At 44.6% G+C, this 23,746-nt stretch overlaps 1 protein-coding gene across 3 annotated transcripts in view; it reads right to left on the reverse strand.

Moving 5' to 3' along the window:
• LOC135503940 (CUGBP Elav-like family member 4) overlaps positions 1-23,746 on the reverse strand; it is a 211,859-nt gene that overhangs the window by 41,217 nt on the left and 146,896 nt on the right. For all 3 annotated transcript variants that reach the window (XM_064922148.1, XM_064922156.1, XM_064922143.1), the window contains 3 exons: positions 21,286-21,334; positions 8,172-8,300; positions 41-120 (listed from right to left, as the gene is read on the reverse strand). In XM_064922148.1, coding sequence (XP_064778220.1) covers positions 41-120; positions 8,172-8,300; positions 21,286-21,334 — 258 coding nt within the window. The remainder of the gene's footprint in view (positions 1-40; positions 121-8,171; positions 8,301-21,285; positions 21,335-23,746) is intronic.

Consider the following 23,746-nt stretch of genomic DNA (forward strand, 5'->3'; position numbering starts at 1 on the left):
TGTGTGTGTGTGTGTGTGTGTGTAACACGGCTATACTCACTGGCATGGTCTGTCCACCGTGCAGGCTGTTGATGGCCGCCTGTGCTTCTGCGTGGCTGGAGAACTTGACAAAGGCACAGCCTGCACACACGCGCGCCCACACCGATAGACAGGGGGAGGGAGAGAGAGAGAGAGAGAGAGAGAGAGAGAGAGAGAGAGAGAGAGAGAGAGAGAGAGAGAGAGAGAGATGCAGCATCAGAGAGCTGGCCTTGAGTAAGGCAAAAACATTCATTACCATTATTTTCATGTTATCTAGTTTGTTAATGTATTCTGCCATTTGTGTTTTCAGTGCATAACTCTGAATAAATCATTCTAATTGTAGTGAAGGCATTAGCTGCATGGAACATCCTGTCCCTCGCCCATTTCTAATTCCACCCCTCTACGCCGGAGCACAGGAGCAACAGCATCTACCACCGAGCCTTGGTTGTGATTATTCATCTGTTTAATATTTACACATTGTGATCTGTGTGCAGTCTATCATAAAACAGATTATGATGACAAAGGCATACTATTATAATATGCCTATCTGCCAGTATCTTTGCTTGTGTATATTTTTCTACTAAGGGCTTTGCTCAAGGGGCATTCAAATCATCTTAAATCTGTTGCCTGGTTTATGCAAAAATCTACAGGAACAGAAAAAAAACTGAAGGTAACATTCTTGGGGTTTCAAATAATTGGCGTTTCAAATAAAAAATAATTGTACTGTGGCGCAGTGGTTAAGGGTGTTGTGCTGCAGCGCCAGCTGTGCCATCAGAGACCCTGGGTTCGCGCCCAGGCTCTGTCGTAACCGGCCGTGACCGGGAGGTCCGTTGGGCGACGCACAATTGGCCTAGCGTCGTCTGGGTTAGGGAGGGCTTGGTCGGTAGGGATGTCCTTGTCTCGTCGCGCACCAGCGACTCCTGTGGCGGGCCGGGCGCAGTACGCGCTAACCAAGGTTGCCAGGTGCACGGTGTTTCCTACGACACATTGGTGCGGCTGGTTTCCGGGTTGGATGCGCGCTGTGTTAAGAAGCAGTGCGGCTTGGTTGGGTTGTGTATTGGAGGACACATGACTTTCAACCTTCGTCTCTCCCGAGCCCGTACGGGAGTTGTAGTGGTGAGACAAGATAGTAGCTACTACAAACAATTGGATACCATGAAATTGGGGAGGAAAAGGGGTAAAATTAACACAAAAAAAGTGTTGCACTGTATAAAAGTGTTGTACTGTATAAAAGTGTTGTACTGTATAAAAGTGTTGTACTGTATAAAAGTGGTGTAATGTATAAAAGTGTTGTACTGTCTAAAAGTGTTGTACTGTTTAAGTTTTGTACTGGATAAAAGTGTTGTACTGTATAAAAGTGTTGTACTGTCTAAAAGTGTTGTACTGTCTAAAAGTGTTGTACTGTATAAAGGTGTTATACTGTATAAAAGTGTTGTACTGTATAAAGGTGTTGTACTGTATAAAAGTGTTGTACTGTCTAAAAGTGTTGTACTGTTTAAAAGTGTTGTACTGTATAAAAGTGTTATACTGTATAAAAGTGTTGTACTGTTTAAGTGTTGTACTGTATAAAAGTGTTGTACTGTATAAAAGTGTTGTACTGGATAAAAGTTTTGTACTGTATAAAAGTGTTGTACTGTTTAAAAGTGTTGTACTGTTTAAAAGTGTTGTACTGTATAAAAGTGTTGTACTGTTTAAGTGTTGTACTGTATAAAAGCGGTGTACTGTATCAAAGTGTTGTACTGTCTAAAAGTGTTGTACTGTATAAAAGCGGTGTACTGTATCAAAGTTTTGTACTGTATAAAAGTGTTGTACTGTCTAAAAGTGTTGTACTGTTTAAGTGTTGTACTGTATAAAAGTGGTATACTGTATAAAACTGTTGTACTCTTTCAGTGTTGTACTGTATAAAAGCGGTACACTGTATAAAAGTGTTGCACTGTTTAAGTGAGAGTCAGGTGATTCTTGTTGTCTCTGATGGGGAACCGTATTTAGGTAGCCTGGGTTTCACGTTGTATTTCGTGGGTGATTCCTGTCTCTGTGTAGTTTCACCAGATAGGCTGTAATTACGTTTCGTTTTGTTGTTTTGTATTTGTATCAGTTATTTCATGTACCGCAATTTCATTCATTAAAGACATGAGTAACCACCACGCTGCATTTCGGTCCGACTTTCTTTGGACAAACGAAGAACGCCGTTACAGTTGTACTGTATAAAAGTGTTGTACTGTATCAAAGTGTTGTACTGTATAAAAGTGTTGTACTGTCTAAAAGTGCTGTACTGTTTAAAAGTGTTGTACTGTCTAAAAGTGTTGTACTGTCTAAAAGTGTTGTAATGTATAAAAGTTTTGTACTGTATAACGTGTTGTACTGTATAAAAGTGGTGTACTGTATAAGTGTTGTACTGTATAAAAGCGGTATACTGTTTAAAAGTGTTGTACTGTATAAAGTGTTGTACTGTTTGAAAGTGTTATACTGTATAAAAGTGTTGTACTGTATAAAAGGGTTGTGCTGTCTAAAAGTGTTGTACTGTATAAAAGTGTTGTAATGTATAAAAGTGTTGTACTGTTTAAAAGTGTTGTACTGTAGGAAAGTGTTGTACTGTTTAAATGTTGTATTGTTTAAAAGTGTTGTACTGTCTAAAAGTGTTGTACTGTATGAAAGTGTTGTACTGTTTAAATGTTGTATTGTATAAAAGTGTTGTACTGTCTAAAAGTATTGTACTGTGTAAAAGCGGTGTACTGTTTTAAGTGTTGTACTGTGTAAAAGTGTTGTACTGTATAAAAGTGTTGAACTGTATAAAAGTGGTGTACTGTTTTAAGTGTTGTACTGTATAAAAGTGTTGTACTGTATAAAAGTGTTGAACTGTATAAAAGTGTTGTACTGTATGAAAGTGTTGTACTGTTTAAAAGTGTTGTACTGTCTAAAAGTGTTGTACTGTGTAAAAGCGGTGTACTGTATAAAAGTGTTGTACTGTTTAAGTGTTGTACTGTATAAAAGTGGTATACTGTATAAAAGTGTTGTACCGTTTAAATGTTGTAATGTATAAAAGTGTTGTACTGTCTAAAAGTGTTGTACTGTGTAAAAGCGGTGTACTGTATAAAAGTGTTGTACTGTTTAAGTGTTGTACTGTATAAAAGTGTATACTTATAAAAGTACTGTTTAAATGTTGTAATGTATAAAAGTGTTGTACTGTCTAAAAGTGTTGTACTGTGTAAAAGCGGTGTACTGTTTAAAAGTGTTGTACTGTATAAAAGTGTTGTACTCTCTAAAAGTGTTGTACTGTATAAAAGTGTTATACTGTAAAAAAAGGTGTTGTACTGTCTAAAAGTGTTGTACTGTTTAAAAGTGTTGTACTGTATAAAAGTGTTATACTGTATAAAAGTGTTGTACTGTTTAAGTGTTGTACTGTATAAAAGCGGTACACTGTATAAAAGTGTTGCACTGTTTAAGTGTTGTACTGTATAAAAGTGCTGTACTGTTTAAGTGTTGTACTGGATAAAAGTTTTGTACTGTATAAAAGTGTTGAAATGTTGAAAAGTGTTGTACTGTCTAAAAGTGTTGTACTGTCTAAAAGTGTTGTACTGTATAAAAGCAGTGTACTGTATAAATGTTTTGTACTGAATAACGTGTTGTACTGTATAAAAGTGTTGTACTGTATAAAGTGTTGTACTGTATAAAAGTGTTGTACTGTTTAAGGGTTGTACTGTATAAAAGTGTTGTACTGTATAAAGTGTTGTACTGTATAAAATTGTTGTACTGTATAAAAGCGGTATACTTTTTAAAAGTGTTGTACTGTATAAAAGTGTTGTACTGTTTAAGTGTTGTACTGTCTAAAAGTGTTGTACTGTTTAAGTGTTGTACTGTTTAAAAGTGTTGTACTGTCTAAAGGTGTTGTACTCTATAAAAGCAGTGTACTGTATAAAAGTGTTGTACTGTATAAAGGTGTTTTACGGTTTAAGTGTTGTACTGTATAAAAGTGTTGTACTGTATAAATGTTTTGTACTGTATAACGTGTTGTACTGTATAAAGTGTTGTACTGTATAAAACTGTTGTACTGTTTAAGTGTTGTACTGTATAAAAGCGGTATACTGTACTGTTTAAAAGTGTTGTACTGTATAAAGTGTTGTACTGTTTGAAAGTGTTATACTGTATAAAAGTGTTGTAGTGTATAAAAGTGTTGTACTGTCTAAAAGTGTTGTACTGTATAAAATCGGCGTACTGTATAAAAGTGTTGTACTGTTTAAAAGTGTTGTACTGTATAAAAGTGGTGTACTGTTTTAAGTGTTGTACTGTTTAAAAGTGTTGTAATGTATAAAAGTGTTGTACTGTATAAAAGCAGTGTACTGTATAAAAGTGTTGTACTGTATAAAAGCAGTGTACTGTATAAAAGTGTTGTACTGTATAAAAGTGCTCTACGGTTTAAGTGTTGTACTGTATAAAAGTGTTGTACTGTATAAAAGTGTTGTACTGTATAAAAGCGGTATACTGTTTAAAAGTTTTGTACTGTATAACAATGTTGTACTGTATAAAAGTGTTGTACTGTATAAAGTGTTGTACTGTTTAAAAGTGTTGTACTGTATAAATTGTTGTACTGTTTAAAAGTGTTGTACTGTATAAAAGCGGTATACTGTTTAAAAGTGTTGTACCCTATAAAGTGTTGTACAGCTTCAAAGTGTTATACTGCATTAAAGCGGCATACTGTAAAAAAGTGTTGTACTGTATAAAAGCGTTGTACTGTATATTTAAATTAGCCAATATTGAGCACTTTAAATTCCATAGGTGCATTTTACTGTAGGCTTCATCCCAGTCATATTATGCAAAATGATTTCTTCTAGTTTAGACTCCTTCTTATCAATGTCTTCTGGAGGCAGCTCGTGTCTGGTTACTAGATAGCTCAATAACTACATAGGTAATTAACTCATCTGGTTTCATATGGACCTTTCTTACCGGAGCAGGACCAGTGTGTAAGACAGACAGCGTTTTTCAAGCTTTTAAAAAACAGCTGATACCCGTTTAGAAAGCTTTCAACAATCCAATTAGAAGTGTTCATATACATGTATTCATCATCAATTCCCCACAGGGGCACAGATGATTCATTTAAATTACAATGGCTGATAGCTACACCCAAGAGAAACACTGGCCCATTCACTTAGGCATTCTAAAACAGCCATCCAGCATCCCTGTGTAGACAAATGAATCATTTCCTCAACCAAATCAAATGTGGCCATGAATGGAGTTACATACACTGGCTGCATATAAACAATTCCCCCTGTCACCTTGGCAATCTGTGCTCCATCAACATGATCAATGTTGTATGTAGACATGTGAAAATGTGATTCTAATGTAATATAATGTTTTCTAAACGTAAATGGGAACTCGGCAGCGTGGGTAAGTTAGCATGTGTTCAGACCAGATGCTATATAAAGGCAGGAGACATGACTAAAAAGTGATTGGTAGACAAGTCACAAAGGGCTTTGATTTCACCGTGGCCCCCTTGCTCTCCCTTCTCTGGCACTCCCCTCTGCTTTGGAAGCCAAAGGTCCCTTTTTCCTCAAACTGGAGCGAGGGAGGGAGGCAGCAGCCGTCTGGGGGAACGTTTGATTGCACGCCTCTGTTTGAGGGAACAAAAACGTTTAACCTTTGTAGTGGAAATAATAAGGGAGGGTTTGTTCTGGAAACTCAAAGAGCCCAGCTTTCGTTTCCAGGTCCGAGATGGTATACTGTTGGTTGTCAACCTCCATCCCCAACATCCACCTAGCTAACAAGGCTGGCCCTGGCAGTGATTAAGCCCTGGTGTCCCGACTGGAGAATCACTGCGATTGGCAAACAACATGTATTTAAACATGTGGGGCTCTCAACACCCCCCACTGACTGAGGCAGCGAACGTAGCGGCATGTGTGTGTAGACTTGCTTTCCCTGACCTAGAAAAAAAGCCTGGATAGGTTTAGGACCCGGAGCATGAAGTTCTCAAAAAATTGGAAGTGAAGCTAGACTCATAAATTATAGTGCACAGTCAGTCAAGGTTTTTTTGAATGTGATGGTTGAGAATTTAAAAAATAAAAAAAAGACTGCATTACTTTCAAGATAGCTGGAGGTTCTGTGTTGCCTTTTGAATTCCCAAGGAAAATAATATGTATGCAGGAATTCCATCAGGCAGAATGGATGACATTTATAACACAACTTAATTATAGACCTAAAAACCATCTCTCTGTTATTCCTGACAATTCCTCGCTCCATTCAACTCTGGCAGCAAGTGTTTCACTTTGAGAGTACTTTGAGCAGGGCTGCCATACAAAGATGGATGTCAAACATCTTGGCCTTTTTATTGGGTTGAAAAGACGCTGAAAGCCTCCGAGTGGCATACATTTACATCAACAGGGGACAAAGGCTCCATAATGGAATAGAGAGCACTGTCAATTTCAAGATCTGTTTCATTTGACTGATGGGACCATGTCTAGTGGTACTGTGGTTGCCATAATGATTTGCTGCCACTGTCTCCTTAACGATGTCATGGGATTGTTGCACAACTGGCTCTGGTCGGAGCAGTCAGTCAAACCCTTCTCTCAGTCACCTGGAGGCCAAACAACAGGGACCGTCTGTAAGTAACAGACAACACCTATGGTACACAACTACAGATCTTAGCACAACAATGAGAGAGACATAAAGCAAGATGAAGAAAAGAGCTGGTGATGTGAAACTGGTGATGAGAAAGGTATAGTCAGTAGTATCGAGAGAAGAGAGGAGCGCTACAGTGGCTGGCAAATGAGTGAAAGAGAGAAAGAGTGAACGAGGGAGCTCCTTGGTTCCCGTCTGACCCAGCAGGAGCACACAGCACTGGGCTTATTTCATTTTGTGGGCTGTCAATCAGAGCCATGCAGGCAGCAGGAGCGGCCCGGGGAGCGGGAGCAGGGAGCAGGCCTTTGGGGAACGCAGAACAATAGAGCCCGGATCAACAGAGAGCGGAGCAGATGTACACACCGATAGTCACATGGCTCAATATAGGCAGCCTTTCTCTTGAATGTACTTGGAAGCGGCACATTATCAAACCTCCCACTTTCTCAATAATCTATTTCATATAGGAGGCGAGAGAGAGAGAGACAGAGACAGAGACAGAGACAGAGAGAGAGAGAGAGAGAGAGAGAGAGAGAGAGAGAGAGAGAGAGAGAGGTAGGTAGGATCGGTAGGTAGGTAGGTAGGTAGGAAGGTAATTAGGTAGGTAGGTAGGTAGGTAGGTAGGTAGGTAGGTGGGAGATAGAGAGAGTGCACCCCAAAGCTTGTTGCTTATCAGAGGAAATAACATGGCTTGTGGTCTATGAGACAGACCCATCAAACGATAGGAGGAAGACACACTGCTGGGCATGAACAAACCTTGAATCAAACATCAATAGCCATCTTTCACTTTGTTATGATTCAATGGACTTCATAGCGGCTGTGCAGTTGTTGTGTTTTGGTGAATACTGCTCGACTGTTTTTGTTGTGAGTGGCAGGGGTAAAAGCCAGGGAAAGACTGATTTATTTACAGTAGGACATTATCGTCGACAAACGTCTCTAGGGAGGGATGACAGGGATGTGGGAAACAAACATAATTACACCCCACCGCCTTTCTGATAACAGGAAGAGGAGGAGGAAGGGAGTTGGAGGGAAGAGGAGGAGGTGTTTGCAATGTGTTTGTTGAGTACGAGTCTAGGGAAAGTGAATGGTGTGAGGAATGGGGACTACAAAGGGAAAGCTGGAGAAGGAGGGAGTGAAGAGAGAGAGGTGTGGATAGAAAAGATAGATAGGTGAGAGGAAGGAGGTGTGATGCTGTATGTGTAGGGGAGGTATAAGGAGAAGGTGAGAGAAAGAAGTGGAATGGACAGGATATACAGAACGGTAAGGGGAAGGTAAGGCCAGGGGAGAAGAGGAGGGTGAGCTAGTGAGTGGATGAGAGTGGGAAGGGGACAGGTGAAGTGAGGGAATATACAGGGAGAGGGAGGAGGAGAAGGAGAGAGAGTAGAGATAGAAAGGGGGAATAGAGGGAGCGAGTGTGTGAGAGAGAGAGAAGAGAGGGGGAGAAAGAGGGGAGTATAGAGCAAGAGACAGCGGGAAGGAGACAGGTAAGAAGAGCGAGAGGGAGTGGAGAGGAAAAGAGGAAGTGAGGTGTGTGGGCAGACGCTGACCCTTACTGGCCCCATCAGGCCCTCTCAGGACGGTGCACTCCTCGATCTGGCCGAAGGTCTCAAAGAGCCGCCGGACGTCCTCCTCGCTCTGCTGCTTCCCAAGCATCCCCACAAACAGCTTCCTGTCTTCTGGAGGGAAACCGGGGGAGAGGAGGAGAGGAGGGAAAGAAAGAAGGAGAGAGAACACAAACAAATGCTACAGCTGATGGCACCGTTCTGCTGAGTCTGTGAGGATCACCTCAGCAGGAAACTCAAAACACTCCCCGTCGTCATCAGGCACACTGGTGTTCTGTTGTTGTTGTTGTTGTTGTGTGGTTTCCCTGGGAGGAAGACATAATCCTGTCTCCACTGAGCTATTCTAGTAGATAGAGCTGCCTGTAGTGTCTGGGTGATGTTTGATACAGATGTTGTTTGGAGTGCTGTTACTGTCAAGCAGCAGTAATACATGAAGATAAGAGCTCCAGTATAACATAGTAGTGTATATAGTATACAGTGTATAGTGTATAGTGTTGCCTGAGTTATGTGTTGTACAGCTGTATCCTGTGTTGACCTATACTCTCCCCTCCCTAGCCTGCTTTGACACGGCCAGTCCCGCTGGCCAGACGGGGGCGCTGTGACTACAATGTATGGCTTCTATACCTCCAGATCCGGCACGTCAGAAGGGAGGATTTTTCTAATTAATCTCCCCTGGCATTAGACAGAACATTCATCTTCTTTACCTTCTTCTACATTATGCATTTCCTATTCGACTGTGTTGTGGAATGGAATGGCTACTAGCAAGAACCCATCCCCAGAACTGATGGAACGTGGCAGGGAGAGGAAGACGAGTTTATTGGAAATGACACTGTTGATCTTCAGCGTGAGTCATTTGACCGCGTTGGGGAGGGAGCGGTGGGGGGAAGGCGAAGGGCGAGAGCATCACCTGGCCCTGGACAGATGTGACATCTCCTGTACCTGCCAGGTACCATTAGACACAGTTGGTCTAAAAATAAAGCTAGGGGAACCTCAGATCCTGTTACATTCCTGTAAAGTTCAAATAAGACACGTGCCTGGCTGCTTCCCGCTTCAACACACAAATGAGCACATGCATAATCAGCATGCCCTGCCGGCCTGCCCGACGGCATGCCGCTCTTACTATGGCTGGCAGTGTCAGAGCTTCATCTTAAAGTGGAAGCCCTGTTGCTAGTCACGATCACACTCATCTGATCACGCCTCACACAGACCCAGCCTCCCACTGACCCAGCCATACAGGGAGTGTATTAGGTAGTGTGTACTAGGTAGTTGTTGCGGAATTGTTCGATTACATGTTAGATATTGCTGCACTGTCGCAACTAGAAGCACAAGCATTTCGCTACAGTCGCAATAACATCTGCTAACCATGTGTATGTGACCAATAATTTGATTGACACACTGGCCCAGCCTCACACAGACCCCGCCTCGCATGGACCCAGCCTCAAACTTCAAACGTCATGACCATGGCCCCAGCCTCTCACTCCTACATGACCATCTGCTGTAATAACTGGCCTCATACATTCTCCTGCTCCTACACATTCATCTACAGCAGTCACGCCTCACACGTCACCGTCACACACACCATCTCTCTACTCATTAAAGCTCCTCTATCGGTCCTTGGCCTGATAGGCCAGAGGAGAACAGGGTACACAGTGTGTGGTCATGGGGACTGGCTGAATGGGGACTAGATGATATACACAGATGATACAGTCTTATACTCAGCTGGCCCCTCCCTGGGTTTTGTGTTACAACAAAGCTTTCTTAGTGTCCAACAAGCTTTTATCTGCCCTTAACCTTATTCTGAACACCTCCAAAACAAAGGTCATGTGGTTTGGTAAGAAGAATGTCCCTCCCCCCACAGGTGTGATTACTACCTCTGAGGGTTTAGAGCTTGAGGTAATCACATCATACAAGTACTTGGGAGTATGGCTAGACGGTGCACTGTCCTTCTCTCAGCACATATCAAAGCTGCAGGCTAAAGTGAAATCTAGACTTGGTTTCCTCTATCGTAATCGCTCCTCTTTCACCCCAGCTGCCAAACTAACCGTGAATCAGATGACCATCCTACACATGCTAGATTACGGAGACTTCATTTATAGATCGGCAGGTAAGGGTGCTCTCGAGCGGCTAGATGTTCTTTACCATTCGGTCATCAGATGTGCCACCAATGCTCCTTATAGGACATATCACTGCACTCTATACTCCTCTGTAATCTGGTCATCTCTGTATACCCGTCGCAAGACCCACTGGTTGATGCTTATTTATAAAACCCTCTTAGGCCTCACTCCCCCCTCCCCCCATCTACTGCAGCCCTCATCCTCCACATACAACACCCATTCTGCCAGTTACATTCCGTTAAAGTTCCCTTAAGCACACACACCCCTGGGTTGCTTGTCTTTTCAGTTTGCTGCAGCTAGCAAATGGAACGAGCTGTAACAAACACTCAAACTGGACCGTTTTGTCTCCATCTCTTCATTCAAAGACTCAAACATGGACACGCTTACTGACAGTTGTGGCTGCTTTGCGTAATGTATTGTTGTCTCTACCTTTGTGCTGTTGTCTGTGCCCTTTAATGTGTGTACTCTGTTTTGTGGTGCTACCATGTTGTGCTGCTGCCTTGTTGTGTTGTTACCATGTCGTTGTCATGTTGTGTTGCTACCATGCTGTGTTGTCATGTGGTGCTGCCATGCTATGTTGTTGTCTTAGGTCTCTCTTTATGTAGTGTTGTGTTGTCTCTCTTGTAGTCATGTGTGTTTTGTCCTATATTTAATTTAATTTATTTTATTTTTAATCCCAGCCCCCGTCCCCGCAGGAGGCCTTTTGCCTTTTGAGTAGGCCGTCATCGTAAATAATAATTTGTTCTTAACTGATTTGCCTAGTTAAATAGTTGTTTTTTTTAAGAAAGAAGAAAAAAAAGAGCTGACCACAAAATAAACCAGGAGAGGACAGGATATGGGTCTCAGCTGGGATGCATTCACAGCTTTCAGCTCACAGAGCAGTTCAGGACAGGTGTTTGTCTGGAATAAGTCAGAGCATCAGAGATGAGACAAAAGGTGAGACTTGAGTGGATCCCAGAACACACCTGACTCCATTCGGACTGTCTCTCTTTCTTTCTGTCATCAGACGTTTCATTGGGGTGTCACTATCAGGCCTTAATGGTAGAAGTGCACTTTTACAGGCCTCCTGTGGCATCTTAATGTTTTGGGACAAAGACTAATTTCCAACTGGGGCCTGAGGTGGTCTAATGATAGCATTACAAGGCTAATTAACTAGCCATGAGTGAGGTAATGAACTTTTCAAACATGCAGACTGAAGAAATAAATTACACCCGGCAAAAGCGTTACAGGGGAGTGAGAGCTCTTCTGAGCCCTCCTCTGGGAGGGAGGAACGGCCGGAGTGAGAAGATTGAATTTGGAGCCGATATCTTTTCATTGCCTGACCTAAGCACTCTTCTCCTCTCCTCTCGCCGAGCCGGCCGGCCCACCGCACTGCACACCCTGGCCAGAGTATGAATCGCTATTAATTAGTCCATTTTGCACCTGTCTCCAAAGCAGCGCGATATTGGATCTGCAAGGTTCCTCTACTCTTATGGCCACTCGGAGGCTTTTAAAGTGCATTTATGATTATGAATAAATAACCAGCGATGCTCACTCCTCTGCATAACGACATGTCTAGCCTCCAGAACAGACTGAGAGAGTTCTTCATAAAAGTGTGTGTGGAGGGGAAAATCAATGAGAATACTGTTAAAGTACAATCCTGCATTTACATCCAGTGAATGCTTCACTATGCAGAACACTTAGGATTTAACTGACATGGATACTTGACCCGACTGTCTGTCTGACCCCTCTCCTCCATACTTATCTATCACAGAGAGATCCTAGCCCCTCTTACCCCTGTCTATAAATGAGCCCTGATAGAACAGGAGCCCTGCTATAACAGGTGATCTGTACTGTGAATGAGGTTTCACTCAGTAGCCACCCATGCAATCGACATGGTCCTTCCTCCCCAATGCGTAACATTAAACATGAGTGTCTGCATGAGAAACAGAGAAAGAGAGAGGGAGAGAGATGGATAGCTAGGTTTGTGTGCTACAGTGTCCAACTGACTGCACGCACGCACACACACACACACACACACACACACACACACACACACACACACACACACACACACACACACACACACACACACACACACACACACACACACACACACACACACACACACACACACACACACACACACACACATACTATCCTCCACTCGTCTCTCTCTCCACAGCTGTTCATTGCTTGACTGAAGGTAGGTGTAATTGTGTGGGATATAGGGCTGTGTCAGTCTGTGATGGCATGTCCAGTCTGTGATGGCATGTCCAGTCTGTGATGGCATGTCCAGTCTGAGATGGCATGTCCAGTCTGAGATGGCATGTCCAGTCTGAGATGGCATGTCCAGTCTGAGATGGCATGTCCAGTCTGAGATGGCATGTCCAGTCTGAGATGGCATGTCCAGTCTGAGATGGCATGTCCAGTCTGAGATGGCATGTCCAGTCTGAGATGTCTGAGATGTGCATGTCCAGTCTGAGATGGCATGTCCAGTCTGAGATGGCATGTCCAGTCTGAGATGACATGTCCAGTCTGAGATGGCATGTCCAGTCTGAGATGGCATGTCCAGTCTGAGATGGCATGTCCAGTCTGAGATGGCATGTCCAGTCTGAGATGGCATGTCCAGTCTGAGATGGCCCCATTTCAGGAATGCAAATAGTCCAGTCTGTGAAGGCAGAAGCATCCAAAGTTATCAAAACACAACTGACATCTGACAATCGCTTGTCTCAGGAAGCCTTTTCATTTCAGCGCCCGGTGTATTAAAAATTAATGGATTTTGCACAGATGCCATATGCTGTCAAGATTGATGCTTCTCTCTCTGGATTAAAGTACTACTTTTGTTGTAGTGTGCAGTGTGTCTGGCTTGGTATTCTCTCTCTCTCTGCACGCACGTACTCTCTGCACGCACTCTCCTCTCTCTCTCTCTCTCTCTCTCTCTCTCTCTCTCTCACACACACACACACAGGGTGGGGAATGAGCTGTTGAGAAACCTATTTAGCTAAAGTTTTTCCTTCTGGTTGCAAATAAATGCCACCCTAGAAACAATTAGTCTCATGCTAGACTAAAGTGTTAGTGGTTGACATGTTTTTTGAATGCCTCATTGCTATATCACGTAAAGCGTGCTGCTCACCCTGACCGTATGTGTGTGCTGTGCTCTGAAAGCATGGACAGCTGCACCAAACGATCAAAGCTTCCTGCTAGGCCTCTGGGTTCATTTCAAGCACATAGTAATGTTTCAGGCAACACATCAGATGGGTTATGGTGCTGATGGCTCATTATTGGACCTGACGCTGCATGGCACACGGCTGCTGCCTGCAAGGCTCTGCCATGGTGGGATCAGACCCCACTCTATAGCCTAACCCCAGCCCTACTCCTCAGCCACATTCCTCAGCCCCATACCCCAGCCCTATATACAGCCCCCAGTACTGTAGCCCTGCTGGTCTACTGCAACCCCAGCTCCAACTCCAGCTTCATCTTCAGCTTCCGCTCCAGCCCTATACCCCAGTTCTATATAAAGCCCCAAGCTTCAGCCCCAACCCCAGCTCTAGTCCCAGGTCCAGCTCCCTCCTCAGCTCCAGCCCTGCTCCTCAGCCCTATACCCCAGCTCTCCATCGTCCCCAGCCACAGCTCCATTCTCAGCCCCAGCTCCATTCCCAGCTCCAGCCCTGCTCCTCAGCCCCATACCCCAGCTCTCCATCGTCCCCAGCCACAGCTCCATTCTCAGCACCAGCTCCATTACCCCAGCTCCCCAGCCACAGCTCCATTCTCAGCACCAGCTCCATTCCCAGCTGCAGCCCTGCTCCTCAGCCCTATACCCCAGCTCTATATAAAGCCCCCAGCTCCATACCCAGCTCCATCTCCAGCTCCCTCCCCAGCTCCAATCCCAGCTCCAGCTCCAGCCCTATACCCCAGCTCTATATAAAGCCCCCAGCTCCAGTCCCAGCTCCAGCCTTGCTCATCAGCCATATACCCCAGCTCTATATAAAGTCCCCAGCTCCAGCCCCAGCTCCATCCCCAGCTCCAGCCTTGCTCCTCAGCCCTATACCCCAGCTCTATATAAAGTCCCCAGCTCCATCCCCAGCTCCACACCCAGCTCCATCTCCAGCTCCCTCCCAAGCTCCCTCCCCAGATTCAGCCTGGCCTGCTGTAATGCTGATGAAGATACATCTGACTGACCCATAGTCTCTTAACTGATAGGCCTAATGTGATAAATGCCAGAAGATTATTCAACATAGTGAGGCAGTAAATATAATCATCAGAAGGGAAGGAATATTCAAATTGTCACCGTATCAGGCATTTTTTTACATTTAATTTCTTAAACCTTTATTTAACTAGGCAAGTCAGTTAAGAACCAATTCTTATTTACATTTACAATGACAGCCTCCCTGGGAAGAGTGGGTTAACTTCCTCGTTCAGGGGCAGAACAATAGATTTTTTCAGAGATCCGATCCAGCAACCTTACAGTTACTGGACCAATGCACTAACTACTAGGCTACCTCCCGCAGGAGGAGTGACGACAGGATCCAGGCCCCTTGTTTGTAAATGCATAACTCGTATTGCAAGGAATTTCACTTTCATTTACTCAGAAGCACAAGGAGGGCCTTTCGTTGCGACTTTCAAAAACGATCATAGAACAACGCAAGAAATGTGGTGAAACTGCCTGTTCCAATTTCTTTCCAAATATTTAAACTCCATTTATTTTTTCTTATACAATTTGGGTGTATGTTTTCTCATAACATGGCCCTATCATACAGGTGCTGTAACAAAGCAATTTAATTTAATGCCCAGCCAACCTTGAGCTACTACACTGTGTTCCCTGCACCTCTGACAAACTGGTTGTGTGCCGCCCTGCCGGGCTCTTTCTGACTTTTCAAAGTTTTGCATGTTTCGTGTCCAGAGGCGGAGAGAAATCTTTTGGCTTCATTTGCATGTAAAGTGGAGCACGGTCCTCAGTGGGTGTTGAGGTGCCTCCAGACAGCCCCTCCCCAGCGGCCTGGCAGCCTGCTGCAACAGCCACACATCAGCCCTCACTCTTCCCTATCTGCTGGGTGGGGCATGACAGCACACTGCACAAGAGCTTGAGGTCCTGTCAATCTCTCACCTCCCAGACTGGGGTCATCCTTCAGAGACGCGCGCTGAGAAGAGGAAGCGCCCAGGCAAGGACGACCACAGAGCAAAAAAAAAGGATAACTCCTCAGGATGCCGTAGGGCCGAGTATAACCCAGACAGAAACTACGAACCTTGATACACGCTCTAGTCAAACTGCATCTATGTAAAGATACACAGAGACTCGAATGCTACATTATCATGTAGAAAAATACAGAATGGAGGAACTATAATGTTACATTATCAGGAAGATGCATACATAATGTTGGGACTCTAATGCTACATTATCAGGTAGACACATACAGAATGGTGGGATTCAAATTCTACATGATCAGGTAGACAGATACAGAATGGTAGGACTCTAATTCTACATTATCAGGAAGAAAGCATTCAGAATGGTGGGACTCTAATGCTAGATTTTCTCACCATTTTGTATGTGTCTGCCTGATAATGTAGCATTAGAGTCCCACCATTAGGTCTGTGTCTGCCTGATAATGTAGCATTAGAGTCCCACCATTAGGTCTGTGTCTGCCTGAATATGTAGCATTAGAGTCCCACCATTAGGTCTGTGTCTGCCTGAATATGTAACATTAGAGTCCCACCATTGTGGGACCAGATGGTGCATAATCCTGCAGATCTATTGGCCCATTGTGGATAGGAAAACTAATTATCTGGGCCATCTATTAGAATGAGACATTTAGCTGTCTTTTAGCCATCCATCGGTCTGGTGTGTTTCTTCTATTACAAAAGATGAACATACAGTGGCTTGCGAAAGTATTCACCCCCGTTGGCATTTTTCCCATTTTGTTGCCTTACAACCTGGAATTAAAATAGATTTTTTTGGAGGGTTTATATCATTTGATTTACACAACATGCCTACCACTTTGAGGATTGAAAATATTTATTATTTTGAAAAACAAAACAAGAGATAAGACAAAAAAAACAGAAAACTTGAGTGTACATAACTATTCACCTCCCCAAAGTCAATACATTGTAGAGACACCTTTTGCAGCAATTACAGCTGCAAGTCTCTTGGGGTATGTCTCTATAAGCTTGGAACATTTAGCCACTGGGATTTCTTCCCATTCTTCAAGGAAAAACTGCTCCAGCTCCTTCAAGTTTGATGGATTCCTCCTGGTGTACAGCAATCTTTAAGTCATAACACAGATTCTCAATTGGATTGAGGTCTGGGCTTTGACTAAGCCATTCCAAGACATTTAAATTTTCCCCCTTAAACCACTCAAGTGTTGCTTTAACAGTATGCTCAGGATCATTGACCTGCTGGAAGGTGAACCTCTGTCCCAGTCTCAAATCTCTGGAAGACTGAAACAGGTTTCCCTCAAGAATTTCCCTGTATTTACCACCATCCATCATTCCTTCAATTCTGACCAGTTTCCTAGTCCCTGCCGATGAAAAACATCCCCACAGCATGATGCTGCCACCACCATGCTTCACTGTGGGGATGGTGTTCTCAGGGTGATGCGAGGTGTTGGGTTTGCACCAGACATAGCGTTTTCCTTGATGGCCAAAAAGCTCAATTTTAGTCTCATCTGACCAGAGTATCTTCTTCCATATGTTTGGAGAGTCTTCCACATGCCTTGTGGTAAAACCAAACATGTTTGGTATTTTTTTTCTTTAAGCAATGTTTTTTTTCTGTCCACTCTTCAGTAAAGCCCAGCTCTGTGGAGTGTATTGCTTAAAGTGGTCGTATGGACAGATACTCCAATCTCCACTGTGGAGCTTTGCAGCTCCTTCGGGGTTATCTTTGGTCTCTTTGTTGCCTCTCTGAATAATGCCCTCCTTGCCTGGTCCATGAGTTTTGGTGGGCGGCCCTCTTTTGGCAGGTTTGTTGTGGTGTCATATTCTTTCACATTTTATTTTTAATTTAATGGTGCTCCGTGGGATGTTCAAAGTTTTAAAAACATTTTTATAACCCAACCCTGATCTGTACTTCTCCACAACTTTGTCGCTGACCTGTTTTGAGAGCTCCTTGGGCTTCATGGTGTCTCTTGCTTGGTGAACCCTTGCTGAGTGGTGTTGCAGACTCTGGGACATTTCAGAACAGGTGTATATTTTCTGAGATCATGTGACAGATCATATGACACTTAAATAAAGTCCACCCGTGTGCAATCTAACTAATTATGTGACTTTTGAAGGTAATTGGTTGCACCAGATCTTGTTTAGGGGCTTCATAGCAAAGGGGCTGAATACATATTCACACACCACTTTTCAGTTTTTTTTTAAATATATTTTTTAAACATATTTTTTTCATTTCACTTCACCAATTTGGACTATTTTGTGTATGTCCATTCCATGAAATCCAAATAAAAATATATTTACATTACAATACAACAAAATAGGAAAAATGCCAAAGGGGGTGAATACTTTTGCAAGGCACTGTACACTGTAGAGCAGTGTTTCCCAGCTCCAGTCCTCCAGTACCCCCAACAGACACATTTCTGTTGTAGCTTCAGACAACCGCACTTGATTTCACTTGTCAATTAATCATAAAGCCCTCAATGAGTCAAATCAGGTGAGTTTGTCCGGGACTACAACAAAAATGTGTCCTGTTCGGGGTACTGGAGAACTGGAGCTGGGAAACACTGCTGTAGAGAGAGCATGGAGATTGGACTAAAAAGTAAATGCAGATGGAAGTGAGTGTGTGTTAGTGAGGCGTAATGAGAGAATAGGAGGGAGGTATGATGTCTTCTCCTAGTTAATAAAGGGAGGGAGAGAGGGCGCTTGATACTGATCCACCATCCTTGTCCTCATCAGCATGTCCTCTCTCCATTCTACTACGGTGGCCATGGCTGGATGGCTACAGGAGGAGTGGGACCTGCAGCCTGCAGATTGTGTTTAGATAATGGCCATCTCCAATCATAGATAACATGGCTTCATCTTTTCTTCAAACACAGCAGCAGACAAGGTCAGGGGGAAGAGATTCCTAGATGGAGAGGAGGAGATAAGGAAGGGGTGCTTCCCAAATGATTTAGTGCTGAGATTCGCTCAGCTAACCCATCACCCTCCGTTAGCTTCTCATCCTGCCGACCCCAGCTCTCCATCTCCCTCACTCCCTCCCTCCTTTTCTCTCTGGGCCTTGCTCTGGAGCCCTCTCTCTCTCTATCACTAGCTCTATCCCTCCCTTCTCTATCCACTTACCCAGCCCCGTTTGGATTGAGGCAAATTGCTTGGGTTTAAAGTAGAGATATGAGACCCTTTCTATTCAAGCACTGTCCACATAGCAGAAGAGCAGAGGCACCCTGCTTCAATTGTCTCGCCATATCTCCCAATTGAAATCATGCCTTGATCAAGTTGAAAATAAAGGCTGGGTTGTAACACGAGATAAAGATGGACTTGGAGAGGAGTGCTGGTTGACTCAGAGCAGCAACGTGACAATAGATTTAAAGTTTGAAAAGCCTCCTCGCATCCCATCCCCCTATTCTATTTGATAATGCAAAGGAGAAATAAATAACCCATGAGTCATTCTAATAGATGGCCCAGAGAATTCGTTTTCCTATCCACAATGGGCCAATAGATATGCAGGATTATGTGTTGTCTGGTCCCACAGTCAGTTCCTGTGCCAAACTTTTACTAGCGCTCCTGACACATCTCTATCCCTGGAGAGAGGACAGCTCTCTGGGGGAGGGGGAGGCAGGAAGGAGGGAGAGGGAGGCAGGGGGGTGTACGAGCGTCTCTAAACCCACTAATGGGCCGTAATGCCTGCAGAAGCACGTAACCGAGACACCTTTGCGACTCCTCATGACAGATAATTGCTGATGTCTTGTATGTGATAAATGTCTCCATTCCATGGGGGCAGAAGTCTCGGCGCAAGCGCACGTCCCACTACTAACCAATCTGCAGCTATACCCTGGTGGGAATACTGTCTACCTGGTTGGGCTGGCCTCCCTCTATCTGCTCTGACTGAGACACACATGCATGCACACACACGTGAACACACACACACGCACGTGAACACATACACACACACACGCACGTGAACACATACACACACACACACACACACACACACACACAGACACACACACACACACACACACACACACACACACACACACACACACACACACACACACACACACACACACACACACACACACACACACACACACACACACACACACACACACACACACACACACACACACAGAGGGAGAGATGAATCCCTTTCCTACCCAGGGCTGTCTACTATGAAGTCGAGGCCTTCATAGTAAATCTAATTTCATTATCAGCTGAGGCTACGCTTTACCTGCCTGCCCTGTCTGATGACTTCCTGTTGCCATTAACGCTCAATATCTCTGTTGGGTCAAGCCCTGTCTGATGACTTCCTGTTGCCATTAACGCTCGATATCTCTGTTGGGTCAAGCCCTGTCTGATGACTTCCTGTTGCCATTAACGCTCGATATCTCTGTTGGGTCCTGGCCTGTTGTCGTGCTCACATTTCATTCTGCACCACGCCGTGTCCTATATTCTGTCTGTCGTCCCCAACACAATGTTCCTGTGACAGACTGACTAGCTAGAGAACAGAACTGGGCTGGCTGGCATAGAGCGCCCTCTGTATTTCATTCACTCGGTCTGTATTTTTCCTCTTTCTCCCCCTCTCCTCTCCGGCTAGAGAAAGAGTAGTAATTGATATCGGTGCCCATCCATCCTCCCTCCCTTAAAGCAGAGATCCAATTTATCTCTGTGAATATGCCGATTGGCTCCCGCCCAGGTCTTGTCCGTCAGACTTTGCCTGTTTTTAGATGGTCGTTAATTAAAGTTCTAAATAGGAGAGTGAGTGTGTGTCAGGGAGCAGGGAAATGGGCCGGGTGATTCACACATCTTGACCACGTAAATCACCAAACTGGCTCAGTCCGGGTCTAATCTTACCCTGGCTGGCTGTGGTGTAACTCAGAAGGCTGGGATACATATAATGCATCTGACCCTCACAGTGTAGACGCACACTGGGTCAATTAGATGTAATTATGCCACTTGTAAATCTGTAACTGGCTTAATCTGCATTAACCCCTATAATGTTACAAATGGCTTTGGAATGATCTAGTCAATCACACTGTCATTCTGGCTTGGGCCAAGCTGGCGGGTGGCTCTTCAGCTCTGTGTAAAAACCTTAATTCTGTTTTGTGATTTGGTGTTAAAGGCCTAAACCCAAAATCACGGCTCATTTATAAACATGTCTGACTACTAACTACACTCTCTCCTCTGTCCCTTTTATATGCTGTCAAAATAACAAATCTGAGTTGTACGATTGACCTGGCAGTACAAAGTGGATGGGTATGACTGTCCTGGTGTTGACTGGTAAAGCCTATTCAGGACCTCTGAAGTGTGGCTGTGTGGGGGTGAGGAGGGGGGAAGAGGAAGGACATGGAGGTGCATGGAAGGGGGGGTTAACTTCTAGTTGCTCTCATCTGTAACCAGGCTGAGCTGTCACTCTGAGGACAGTGAGGAGGAATAGGTCCCCACCCATCCTCTCCTCCTCCGGCTCCTCACTCGACTTTGAACCTCTCAGAGTGACAGTGAACCTGACACAGCCCCTCTCTGTTGGTCCGGCCAGCACAGATGGGAAGTCAATAGAGGCGAGTGACCTATATTAACGGCTACTCTGCAAACTCCCAGTGTGTCCCTACTGAGAGCAGAATATTAAGGTGTGCGGAGGAGTGGAGGGGTTGAGGGGTGGAGGAGTGGAAGGGTAGAGGAGTGGAGGGGTGGAGGAGTGGAGGGGTAGAGGAGTGGAGGGGTGGAGGAGTGGAGGGGTGGAGGGGTGGAGGAGGGGAGGGGTAGAGGAGTGGAGGGGTGGAGGGAGGGGTGAAGGGAGGGAGGGAAGGAGGGAGTAGGAGTGAAAAGAGGGAAGGGACAACCAGGAGAAGGTTAATTACCTCCTCGTCCTTCGCTGTCGGCTGGCTTCACCTGGATGGGCCGGTTCATCTGCAGAGAGAGGAGAAAACACCTGGGTTAGTGTGGCCACCTGGGGACATCCACTACAATCACTACCAGGAGGAAAGGGGACAGAGTGGTGTTCATGGGCCTGTAGTTCTTGTCCTGACTCACTGGAGCATCAGATAAACAACACAAACAGTGCTTTGCTCTGTTCTGTTCTAGTAAAGAAGAGGAGAATGTGTGAGCTTTGAGTTTGATGCCAGCATGCCTAATTAATCCAGGGCCTTGGCCTCCGGAGATGCCTGGTTCCCCCTCACAGTTCAGCAGAATTAGCACTTTTCAATGACAGAGTCACACTGGTTGTCAGATGGCATGAGGAGATTAATGCCATTACATCACCCACTATCACCCCACAGAGAGAGGTCTTCTCTGGCTGCCCTGAGCTTCCTGTTTCCTCCCCACTTCCCTCTGTCCCTTACAGCCATGCCCTGCCCAGCTCTATACACATCCTCTCTCCCTCTCTCCCTCTGTCCCTCCCTCTCCTCAATCCCTCTCTCTTTTCAACCCTTACCCTTCTATGACTTGCCCTGCCCTGCCCTGCCCAGCTCTACACTTCCTACCTCCCCAACCACTACCACTGCCACTCCTCCCCTCAGGACCAGATCCAAGCGTCGTGACCAGTATGCTGCTGCTCTGTTCTGGTCAGCCAAGCCCACCCCAGACACACTGGCTGTTGAAAGCCACACACAAAACATGTCCAAGAAACACATAAAGTACTGTAAAAAGGTTAGAAGTTCAAATCAATAAACAACCTCTGAAGATACAGTCCAGAGAGGAAAAAGCTTAGCAGCGCCAAGCCCAACATTAGAAGGGCTTTTAAAATGCCTGCTGTGAATAAAAACTCCCATGGCTCTCTTTGCCCCCTGAACACAGTTCCATCTCTCCCAGGAGTATGACATGTATAAAAAAAAGAAGCTTCAAAGCCTTTGACTGTATAAAACACAACAAATATCTTCCTGTTTCCCTAGATGAATAGTGTGGGGGCAAAGGTCAATGTAGAGAGGCTCTGTGCTTAGTGAGGGCAGCCTTCCATGAGTGGTGTATTGGCTGTGTCTCCTGGAGACTGCAGTAGACCCTGGGCACTGGGTCTGTCTCTTCTACATAGGGCATGAGGACAGGACCAGTGTGTTTGTCACTGAGCAGCACAGTGCAGGGCCGCCCACTCCCACATCAGTCAGGGTAACTATGGCTGAAAGTCTCAAGGCCGTGGAACACTAGACAGCAGTTGACATGAGCCCAGACATCATGAGTCAAATATAGCCAAGAGACTAAACGACGTGGAGGGATGTAATGCATCTATCGTCAAACTCCTAGTTCCACATGTACTTGCGAAAGTATTCGGCCCCCTTGAACTTTGCGACCTTTTGCCTCATTTCAGGCTTCAAACATAAAGATATAAAACTGTATTTTTTTGTGAAGAATCAACAACAGGTGGGACACAATCATGAAGTGGAACGACATTTATTGGATATTTCAAACTTTTTTAACAAATCAAAAACTGAAAAATTGGGCGTGCAAAATTATTCAGCCCCTTTACTTTCAGTGCAGCAAACTCTCTCCAGAAGTTCAGTGAGGATCTCTGAATGATCCAATGTTGACCTAAATGACTAATGATGATAAATACAATCCACCTGTGTGTAATCAAGTCTCCATATAAATGCACCTGCACTGTGATAGTCTCAGAGGTCCGTTAAAAGCGCAGAGAGCATCATGAAGAACAAGGAACACACCAGGCAGGTCCGAGATACTGTTGTGAAGAAGTTTAAAGCCGGATTTGGATACAAAAAGATTTCCCAAGCTTTAAACATCCCAAGGAGCACTGTGCAAGCGATAATATTGAAATGGAAGGAGTATCAGACCACTGCAAATCTACCAAGACCTGGCCGTCCCTCTAAACTTTCAGCTCATACAAGGAGAAGACTGATCAGAGATGCAGCCAAGAGGCCCATGATCACTCTGGATGAACTGCAGAGATCTACAGCTGAGGTGGGAGACTCTGTCCATAGGACAACAATCAGTCGTGTATTGCACAAATCTGGCCTTTATGGAAGAGTGGCAAGAAGAAAGCCATTTCTTAAAGATATCCATAAAAAGTGTTGTTTAAAGTTTGCCACAAGCCACCTGGGAGACACACCAAACATGTGGAAGAAGGTGCTCTGGTCAGATGAAACCAAAATTGAACTTTTTGGCAACAATGCAAAACATTATGTTTGGCGTAAAAGCAACACAGCTCATCACCCTGAACACACCATACCCACTGTCAAACATGGTGGTGGCAGCATCCTGGTTTGGGCCTGCTTTTCTTCAGCAGGGACAGGGAAGATGGTTAAAATTGATGGGAAGATGGATGGAGCCAAATACAGGACCATTCTGGAAGAAAACCTGATGGAGTCTGCAAAA

This window comes from Oncorhynchus masou, chromosome 2, assembly GCF_036934945.1.
Source record: "Oncorhynchus masou masou isolate Uvic2021 chromosome 2, UVic_Omas_1.1, whole genome shotgun sequence".
Classification (NCBI taxonomy): domain Eukaryota; kingdom Metazoa; phylum Chordata; class Actinopteri; order Salmoniformes; family Salmonidae; genus Oncorhynchus; species Oncorhynchus masou.